We start from the raw sequence: 10575 nt of genomic DNA, 5'->3' as shown, positions 1-10575 counted from the left end.
CTAGACGATTCACTCTTTATTCCCTTTCATCTGGCTTCCCCTTCTCTCCTTTACTGTTCTCACTGTGGACATGAATGACCTCCATGTCCTCAATCATATTGTCACCTTCCAGGTTTCATTTTAATTGATCTCTTAGTAGAATTTGGCACTGAATTTGTGCATCATCCTTGATGTCTCTGGGTGATTTTTTTTTATGAACCTCTTAAGTACCAAAGGTACTTGTGGCGCAAAGATAACACATCTGTGTCCCTCTGGATTCAGTCAGAACAGCTGGACAGCTCATGCATTCAGGAAGATTGACCATGGAGGAAGATTCTTGGAGTTTGAGCTTGGTGAACTCCAGGCTGAAGCACTAAGGAGGTCTGCAGTGTAGGGAGTCTGTGGGCCTGAGGCACCAAAGAAGATCACATTGGAAATCTTTTCTTTCTTCTCTACAGTAGTTATTGAATGGATACATTTGTCCTCCAGTCTTGATTAATTCAAACTAACATATCAATGCAACTGAACAATTATTTATTGATAGTACTTAGTCCCAATAAGTGCAAGTTTGTTAATGGCATTATTATTGCTTAATAATGTGTTTATTTCACTTTAATGCAGAATATTTTCTCTGGATACACAATTCTATGTTGGCATATTAAAGACATCATCCCATAACATCTAGCCTCCTTCTTATTGAGAATTCAGTCATCAATCTAATGTTCTTTGGAATGTATTATGTCCTTTGTCCTCTGGTTGCTTTTAACATTTTATTATTTTCTTTGACTCTCTGAAATTTTACTATCATGCTGCATTTTTTTGTTCTTCTTGCTTAGGGCTTTTTGGGCTTCTTGAATCTCTGGGCTGCTGTTTTCCATCAGTACTGGAAAGTTCTCCACCATAATATTCATATAACTAAATACCATAATATATTGCAAAAAAGTAAAGCTTTATACAAAAACATGAATAATTCCTAGAATGCATACTGTATGATTCCATTTACATCAATATTTAAAATAGGTGGCCAGGCGTGGTGTCTCATACCTGGAATCCCAGCACTTTGGGAGGCCGAGGTGGGTGGATCACCTGAGATCAGGAGTTTGAGACCAGCCCGACTAACATGGCGACATCCTGTCTCTACTAAAAATACAAAAATTAGCCGGGTGTGGTGGCATGCACCTGTAATCTCAGCTACTGTTGGCGGGGTAGTGGGGGAGCTGAGGCAGGAGAATTGCTTGAACCCAAGAGGTGGAGGTTGCAGTGAGCCAAGATCGTGCCACTGCATTCCTGCCTGGGCAACAGCGTGAGACTCCATCTCAAAAATAAAAAATAATAAATAATAAAACAGGCAAAAATAAAATGTGGTAAAACTACAAAAGAAAACAATGGTTAGAATTCATAAAAGAAAGAATAGTGTTTCCCACCAGATGAGGAAAAAAGAATGTATTTAGAGAGGACCACTTGGTGTGGGGAGTTTTCCGTGGTTTGAGCAACATTCACCTTTCTGACCTGGTTTGTAGTTACACAATTTGAATTAAAATGGTTTAAAATATTAATTTAAATCCTATGCCTTTTCTGGTATGTGAATTATATTTCACCCATATAAAAGTCCCACACCTCTGCACACGTACACACACACACAGGAAATAACAAGGTGAGAAACTGCTTGGGCAAACTGGCCAGGGATAGCTTCTCTGAACACAGAAAGACCATTTTTATTGTCTGGAGAAAGACACTTCACAAGTACGTAGTAAACTCACCAATACTGGCAGCTGCGTGCCTCCTTGGGTGCACTGGCAGTTTGAGGGGAGGTCTGCGGGAGTGGCCTTCATGTACTTATGAATTTACCATGCAAAGTAGGGGAGGAGTCCCTAATTTCTCCTTAGCTGAGGTCACCCTTAAAAAGAATCTCCGGGGGATAGCTAGGTTTGTTGGTACAAAATATTAAAATCCAGGACTTTAATCTGCAAGCTACAATAGGAACAATAAATAAATTATTGGTTACTTCTTCATCTTGAATCCCAGACCTACCTCCCTGGTCACTTTACTGTCCAGGATATCTTCTCCCACCCTGAGTACAATGGAAAGAAATTACCGGGGGAATTGTCAACATATTGAGAGATTCTGAGATTCACAGAATTCTAAAGAGATGTGAAGTTTCATGGTAGCAAAGAACATACACAGAAAGGCTCCCCAGAGTCATAATGGCTCCTAGAAACTCCTTCTTGGATCTGCCCATATTGTCTGAATATTTCCTCCATCTTTCATGTCCCTCAAGAGGATAGAATGACTCTGATTTCATCTAGTTTGAGTCACCCAGAGCTATGCTGTTCACTTGCCTGAGGGAAAAGGAACAGGCTATTCTGATCTGACCATTCCTTCAAAGCCTGACAGAGAAGAACTGTCCCCTCTCTGCACACTACTAGTATAAGTCCTGTGGTATTAGGGAAACACCAGGGGCCTGGACACTGGTGCTGCAGTGGAACCATAACTGTGGTTCATCTGGTTTACCCTCCTCCTCATATGTAAGGTCCACCTAAGCTGAGATGTCTTTCCTCAAATCCTGGTACTCATCACTAGCCCAGTTAACATATTCAAAATGATTATTACATAAAAACATCTCAGTTACCAATGCAACTCAGGATGTGTTGCTGTATCCCCTGTGAAGCATAGATTTATTTCTTTTAAAATTAATAACTGGAAGGTGAATTTCCATTCAAAAATCATCATTTTTTTTATTTGCAGGATAACATCGGAGATGCAAACTAAAAGTTCTCAGCCATAATCTAAACACCTTCTAATCGCACACACAGAGACATAACTAAGTACCTCATCACTCTCAGAGTTGAGGTATAAGCCAGGGCTTACTCTTCTGGACTAACCGAATCTCCAGAACTCTGTGTTAGAGGGAGGGGATTGTGAATAAAGGGCTTTACAAACTTCCATAGGGTTCAAAACAATAGGGCAAAAGGGATTGCTGAATACTTTTTGGCCACAGGTCTGGAATTTATGACATAAGAAGAATTTCGTGGTGGGAGGGTCCCTTAAGGCAAAAAGTAAAAGGACTAGAGTCACAAAGAAAAGGAGCAGAGTGAGGCTCAGTAAGAAAATCAGGTATTAGGGCCACAAGACTAGGGAGTATTCATACATTTGAGGAGATGTTAGGGGTAAGTCGATAGAGGAGTTCAAATATAAGCAAGGAATACAGGTGGATCAGTACAAATCATTAGCTGGGAGGAGGAAATTTCTGCTGTAGGGGAAGTGGTATAATAGTATTATAGACGTGGAGTTAGGTAAGGAGACGTTTCCGACAGGGCAGAGGAAGAGAACATTTCCTCCTTTCTCATGGGTGCCATTAGGCAAATAATTATGGGGTTCCTGGAAGGAAAGGAGAGGAGATCTCAAAAGGCAAGAGAAAGGAATGCAAGGGAAGATGCTAAATTTCAGGGAAATGAGAGGAAGGAAAGGAAGACTTCTGTCCGTGAATATGCTCAACACAAAAATCAATGCTGTCGTATGTGTGTGTGTGTGTGTGAATACGCATGTGCATATGTGTGCACAAGTGTGTATATAGTACATTAATGCTTCATGGTGTTATTCTAAAACTTCATCAGGGTAGTCAGTGCCAGGTCAGGAGTTAGTATATAACTCTCTTCGTCTGTGCATGGAAATGCCAGTTTGATCTTTTGGCATGTGACAATAACCTCCAAAATATCATGGATGCAAAAATCTTTTTTGTACATTACTCTTGCTGTCCGCAACCACTTCAGCCAACAACTTGCTTAGACCACCATCCCACTTGGCTGTAGACCTGCATTGTGCCCTGTTGCAACCTGCATCCTTCCAGTTGCTGCTCTTCTTCTCATATAGAGAAGATGCTCCTAGCAATACATGCTTTGCCCTAAGCATGGGCACAAGCTCTTCCGTCAGTTCTCTACAATGACAATGAAGACTAAGCTGCAACATTCATTACAATGTACTGAATGCATAGCAATAACTGAAGGAAATGAACAGAAAACTTAAAATGAGATACTAGATATGGCTGCTCTTAGAATCCGCAGGTTCAATACCCTGGCCTGCCATCAAGTGAGAAGGACCAGCTTACCTCTCTCCAGATGAAGTGGTCTTAAATCCCTCTCTCCCAACTAAAGTCTAAGTCGCAGCCACCAGAAAGCCCCAAGAAAGGAAAACAGTTCCCTCCTCAGCTTTCATCTTCTACCCTAGGGTCTGCTTCTTTCCAGGATGATTGACAGTGAGAAACTTTACTCTCCTCATGGGAACCCTCTGTATGCCTCTGAGCCTAACCTTTCTGGGCCCTCTCTTCTCTATTCCTAGAGGTATGTATTTTTTAAGTCTGTGTTCAGCGTTCTTTTTGCCTTTCCGCATTCCAATGATTTATACTTATGTATTCTTTCAACTTTAATGAATGTCTTGGTGTAGATGACTCTCAATTCTACCCATCCAGCCCAGCTTTATCCTTGCATTCTCTTACAGTACAGTATAGTGAAAAGACCATAGAACCTGGCATCAAAAATCCTGAGTGGTAGAACTGGAATAAATCAGATTCAGGATTGACCTGGCCATTTCCTCTCCCCACCAAGTTGCAAGGAAGAGAAATTACAGAGTCATTGATTTCCCTAGGAGCAGCGTATGCCTTCCAAGAACTTCCACAGAGTCCCCACCCCTAACCCTTCACAGGAAAGCCCAACCTTGCAGGTGTATAAATAGGCACTCTTGAAGCTTCGTGCTGTAGCCTGGCCCTCCCTCTTTCCAAAATGGACAAGTCCCTCTTGCTGGAACTCCCCATCCTGCTCTGCTGCTTTAGGGGTGAGTCCCTAGGATTGACATCTGGTAAGAGTCCTGAATTTAGGAACAGGTGAGAGCACCCATGACAGAGGCCTTCTCATGGGAGTCCTGTGGTAACCGAAGCATGATGAGCTTCTGCTCTAATGTTATGCCTTCTACCAGGGGTATGTCACGTCCCCAGGACCTTAACTAAAGCTCTTCTCCCTTCCTTTATGGGGGGGAAATAGGCAGATTACAGAGGAATTGAGTGGATTTTCATAGAAGCTTTGAGTTGGGGTTTGGAAAATGAGGTCTGCAGACAGTGTATCTTTTTTTTTTCAACAGCATTATCTGGGTCACTTTCAATGAGAAATGATGCAGGTGAGTAGAAATAGGTAAGTGGTATGAGAAGGGGAAGGTCTGAGGAGGAAAAGATGAGTGGGGTGAGGTGAGCACCAGGGGCTAAAAAAAACCAAAATACAAATAGACCTTAAGTTCCAACACTCAACAACCTTTCCTAGCAGGACGGAACTGGGATGGGAGCTGATTTTAGGTCTGACAAAATAACATTAGCATCAACTGACAAGGTCAGGAGTGAGTGTCAGTGAAGGGCAAGGAAAAGGAAAAGGAGGAAGTGGAATGCTGGCTTTTCCGGTGTTGCTTGGCCAAATCTAAAGCGTGGCAACTTCAGGAATTTCAGGTTGTCCCCATTGTCAGATTCCAGGCACCCACAGGTAAGAGTGCCACACAGAGTCAATTAAAAAGAACGGAATGAAGCAAAAAAGCATGTGCACTTATCTTTCTCCTTCTGGTCTGTGCTGCATCCTATAGGAATGGGTAGATGAATCTGAGAAGCCCTGAAGAGGTGAAGAGATTTAGAAGGAGAGAAGAGATGCAGAGATGCCCAGTAGGTGACTAGGCATTAGGGGGACAGAGAGGGCCTGGAATGGCTCCAGTTTAAGAGTGCAGGATGGACCCTGAAAGGCAGACTATAAGAACCCAATACAAGAGTAAATCTCAGGCACATTTCGGATGTGTTTTCTTTCTCTTGCCAGTACAGTCGATGAAATAGTTGCCGTGAAAAACAATTTTCCTGGTAAGTATGAAGAGGACCTGTCTGATCACCTCAGTCTTGATAATGTTTCACTTTTCCTTATTCCTCCACCTTTCTTTCCCCTCCCATTTTTCAGGCTAAAATTCCTGAGACCATAAACCTCAGTCACTCTCTTGGCTTAGTGTATTTTCACAGAGGAAGATGTTCACGCTTGATGGGCTCTGGCAAAGCCCTCTGGCTCTAGGCAGACTTCTAACCCAAAAGGGGAGAGGATTTCTTTCCTGGTAGTGCCATCTTTTCACACTTCTCTTTCCCACTCTCTGGCCAAGTGATAGAAATTGTTCAGTGTAGGATGTGCCACCTCCAGTTCCCAGGAGAAAAGTGCTCTAGAGGAAGAGGAATATGCATAGCAGCAACAGAAGAGGCCTGCGTGGCTGGAAGGATGTTCAAAAGTAAGTTGTGGGTTGGGGAAAAGAAGAATGGGCAGAGGAAGTCTACAGGGACGTATCAGCCACAGGGGAAAGGAGAGACCTTACTTTACTTTTACTACAGGCAGTCTCACACCTGGGATGGCTGATTCCATCATCCCCATCTTATACAGTAATGAAAATTAGATGGAGGTGGTCACTAAGGAGGGTGGGGGCCTACAGCTAAGGAATTAGTATTTTGAGAAGGCTGAAGAAAACAGAGGAGAATAAATCAAGGTAAGAGAATAGGTGTAATCTATGCCCAATGGGTAACAGTGAGTTGTTGAGTTGGGGAGGGGGCTTTTGGTCCTTGTGCCTGTCTGGGCTTCCTTACAGATGGTTCTAAACTGTGGAAATAGAAGGGCCAGTATCATCAGTAGACTCTGGCTGAATTGCCCTGGATGGTTAAGATGAGACATCATGATTTCTCTTTTTCCACCCTTTGTGCTAAACTACCTCTTGGCATTTATAACCCTCACTTGAACCAGTGTTAAGATTCTCAAGAGAAACACCCAGCTTTGGCAATCCCTGAATTCCTGCTCTCGTTACTGCCCTACCCCAGATAATCCTTTGAGACTGCTCCATCACTGCATTTCTTTTGGGAAGCCCCCAGCTTGCTTCCAGTTCTTTACATTTAAATAACTGAGCTTTGAACTACACAAGGTTACTTCTATATGTTGCCGTGGTCTGGAGAAAAGTTTTTTTGCAGAAGTTTCATGGCCAGGCTTTCTGATCTGTTTTTTCTCCCCTCCACAGGGGATGGTACTCCCTGGTTAACCTTCATGGGCTGCCTAAAGAACTGTGCTGATGTGAAAGACATAAGGTGGAGTGTCTATTTGGTGAACTTCAGGTGCTGCAGGAGCTATGACCTGTGCAATGAAGACCTTTAGAAGTTAATGGTTCTTCTGTGACTACAATTTCTGGGTGAGGTTGTTGCCTCAGCCTCTTCACAATGACTTTCTAAAAAAAAATCACACACACACACATACACACACACACACACACACACACACTACAGAAGAGGATTGCAAACACATGGCTCCATCTTCTGCACATGAAAGTCCCTCTCATTTTCTACAGTCTCTGTCACGCCCCTTAAAATAAGTAAATAAATAACCTTGAAAGCAAGAACAAGATCAATGTATCCTGCAGGTTGCTACAAACCCTTGTGCTTTCACTGTATAGCCAGTTCATTCAGAAAAGGAGGAAAAGGATAGTTTAATTTCAGAAAAGAATCCCTTCCTCTTTCCTCTGCTGCTTTCCTTCCTTCTGCGGCAGGGTATTTTAATATTTTTCACATTTTTTTCCTCTCTGTGTTATCCTTCTTATCCCACTCCAAAGAAAGCACATAACTGTGGCCTTAAGGGATGGGGAGTAGCAACATAAAAAGAAGTGGCTCAAGTCTTCTTGGAGTTTGTTCATGAATGCTGATCCCAGAGTGAGGAGAAGATTGGGACACAGAAAGGAAGCTGCACCAGAAACATGAACAGAGAAAGATTGTCTACCTTCTAGAATCAGATCTGTTTGGGGCTGGGGGTTGGAGAATAAAAGCAGGAGAAGTCTATGGGATTCTAGAGATAGTACCTGCATCCAGCTTCCCTGCCAAACTCACAAGGAGACATCAACCTCTACACAAGGAACAGCTTCAGGATACTTCGCCAGCAGCAAAACAAATATTCCCATGCCTGGAGCATGGCATGGAGGAAGCTGAGAACTGTGGGGTCTGAGGAAGACATTTGAGTCTGGCCACTAGACATCTCATCAGCCACTTGTGTGAAGAGATGCCCCATGACCCCAGATGCCTCTCCCACCCTTACCTCCATCTCGCACACACTTGAGCTTTCCACTCTGTATAATTCCAACATCCTGGAGAAAAATGGCAGTTTGACCGAACATGTTCACAAGGGTAGAGGCTGATTTCTAATGAAACTTGTAGAATGAAGCCTGGAAAGAGTGATGAATTATATTATATTATATAAAAATAATAATAAAAATATAAAGAAAGCTACCTTTCTTCTATACCCAAATTGTGTTTCCTTCTTTCTCCCTCCTCCAACCTCTTCCTAATTCCTTTAACAAACATGTATTCAAAGCATACTATGTTCCAGGTACTGCTAGACCCTAGTATGTATACAGCATCATAATCCCTATCCTCATGGAGCTTAGACTAATGGGAGAGACAGATCTTAAGTAAATAATAATAATAGCTTCCACTTATATGACAATTACTATATGAGAGGCACTGCTATAAACACTTTTTATTTTCTGACTCATTTACCCTTCACACAAACCTGAAAGTCATACTACTCCCCATGTGGGTCACTTGGAAACCAAAAACAGCACCAGTTATTTTTACAGAGACTTTAAAATTAAGAGCGGTTAACCAGGTATTGAAGGACACAAAAAGCCAAAGGGAGATATTGAGTTAACAAAGACAGAAATTGCAAGAAACAGCTAAAACCTGAAGGTCTAAGGAACACAAGGAAAATGTTGGCGGTCCATACTTCTAAAGTCTAAGGTAATTAAGGTAATTAGACTACACCTTAGAAGTGTGGGGGAAGGAAGTGCAGCTGGAGGATCTCTTGAGCCCAGGAGTTCAAGGCTGCAGCGAGCTATGATTGTGCAGTGGCACTCCAGCCTGGGTGACGGAGGAAGATCCCATCTCTAAAATTAATTAATTAATTAATTAATTAACTTAAAACTGTGAGGGAGGGATCCCTTGGAACTGGAACCCAAACATCTCAGGAACAAAGGGCCTCTATGAAGATAAAATGCATACCTCTAGGGAAGGGATACTGTTTGGATGGTGCTGGTATCTCTGTGGGGCACCAGGAAGCTGGTTCTAAAAGTGTTGGGGGGAAAACCATGGAACAAAACCAACTGTAGCTCTGAAGCCAGCTGCCACTGCCCAGGTAAAAAGCTGTTGAGAGGAAGAGGAAGCAAACAGGAAAAGATGCATCCCTTGTCCAGCTTGCCAGTCTCCCTCCAGCACCCACTATTGGCAGAATTTAACAAGGATCTAGCTTGCAAAAACCACCATCATAAAGCAGAGTATAGAAGTGTGAACTTAAAACTGAGAGACAATCATTTAATAACCAGCTCAATCACACCTTTGGCCTTTCAACATCTGTACATACCTTTTTATATATGTTTGGACTCCATTGAACAAGAAAGGCAACTTTATGCTTTTGCCTAAAGAGATGCATTTATCCTCCAAACAAGTAAAGATACTCTTATTTTTTCTCTAAATAAGGACACACAGTCCTAAAGTCATCTCTACTTCAGAGTAATATCCTAGATATTCATTTCCATGCAATGTTAAATACTCTTGAAATCCAATAAATTCCACCTGTCAACTACTGTCAATAATTTTTACGTAAAATAATAAAAGGATAGAGGAAAACAAGAAGAAAATATGACAAGAAAGGAAAAAGATATGCCTAGGTATCCAGTATTTGTTTTTTTTTTTTAACCGGTAATGAGGCTGCAAGCAATATTTATAACTTCCTTCTTCTGCTACCAATTCTACATTTTGTTTTCCACAACTAGAACCTCACTGGGTCAGCATTATCTATCTGATGGGATGATGAAAATCTTCATTCTTGAAAGGTTAAAATTTTCAATGGCCTGGATTTTTTTTCAGTTTCAGAGCTTTATATTTACTGTTATTGGACAGGAAGAATAAAGTAGCACTTCGGAGAATTTCCTGTATTCCAGACACAGTCATCCCTACCTCATTGTGCAACAGCCATACAATTCCCTTTTAATAAGCAGGATCAGTTTTCTCAGCCTGTAGAATAACCTCTATGCTTATATTGTGGCACGGAGGCATCGGGAGCCCAAAACGGTCCTAGCGTTCAAATCAACTAAAGTGTTGTTATATTCCCTAGTGGAAGCATTTCTCCCTTGGTAACTAAGACTTCCAAATGAACAAAAATCAAAGTTGCAGGGATGGGAGAATTTATTCCCACTTCTACATCTTGATTCTTGGACTTGTGTACTCTGACTATGGGAAAAGCAGAATTGTATATTAGTTGCTGATTCTGAGCATATACTGCATTCTAAGATATAATCTAATCTTTTCAGAGTGTTTGCCCCAACTTACAGTTAAATTGAAATTTCCTTTGACCATTCATTCCACTATTCCATCAGGCTGGTTGCTTCTGATGATGGGGTGCATGGTAAGATAAATGATTTCCATGGGCATGAACATATTGCTATACTTCTTTGGGGTGAAATAAGTTTCTTGGATGGAAATAATTCTGTGTTTAAAACACGCTGATGGAGAAT

General features: G+C 41.8%; 1 protein-coding gene across 2 annotated transcripts; it reads left to right on the top strand.

Moving 5' to 3' along the window:
• Window positions 1-4734: 4734 nt before the first annotated feature.
• On the top strand, window positions 4735-8293 carry PATE1 (prostate and testis expressed 1). 2 transcript variants are annotated; one of them, XM_003253360.4, is made up of 5 exons: window positions 4735-4806; window positions 5110-5145; window positions 5825-5860; window positions 6148-6270; window positions 7042-8293. In XM_003253360.4, exons 1-5 carry the CDS (start codon window positions 4755-4757, stop codon window positions 7173-7175), a joined length of 381 nt encoding a protein of 126 aa, XP_003253408.1. In that variant the 5' UTR covers window positions 4735-4754; the 3' UTR covers window positions 7176-8293. The 2 variants fall into 2 exon arrangements, with proteins under 2 accessions (XP_003253408.1, XP_012351288.1); XM_012495834.1 differs by lacking the exon at window positions 5825-5860 and having other exon boundaries at window positions 4753-4806; window positions 7042-7278.
• Window positions 8294-10575: the final 2282 nt, after the last annotated feature.

The sequence above is a fragment of the Nomascus leucogenys genome, chromosome 15 (genome assembly GCF_006542625.1).
Source record: "Nomascus leucogenys isolate Asia chromosome 15, Asia_NLE_v1, whole genome shotgun sequence".
Taxonomy (NCBI): Eukaryota; Metazoa; Chordata; class Mammalia; order Primates; family Hylobatidae; genus Nomascus; species Nomascus leucogenys.
The sequence above is the reverse complement of the archived record's forward strand: the minus strand, read 5'-3'. Positions and strand labels throughout refer to the sequence as shown.

Excerpts from the sequence above, each read along its gene's own strand:
- PATE1 (XM_003253360.4), top strand. The coding sequence starts at position 4,755 with ATGGACAAGTCCCTCTTGCTGGAACTCCCCATCCTGCTCTGCTGCTTT. Across the intron at positions 5,861-6,147 it reads CGTGAAAAACAATTTTCCTG|TGATAGAAATTGTTCAGTGT; the intron begins GTAAGTATGAAG and ends TCTCTGGCCAAG. Across the intron at positions 6,271-7,041 it reads GGCTGGAAGGATGTTCAAAA|GGGATGGTACTCCCTGGTTA; the intron begins GTAAGTTGTGGG and ends TCCCCTCCACAG.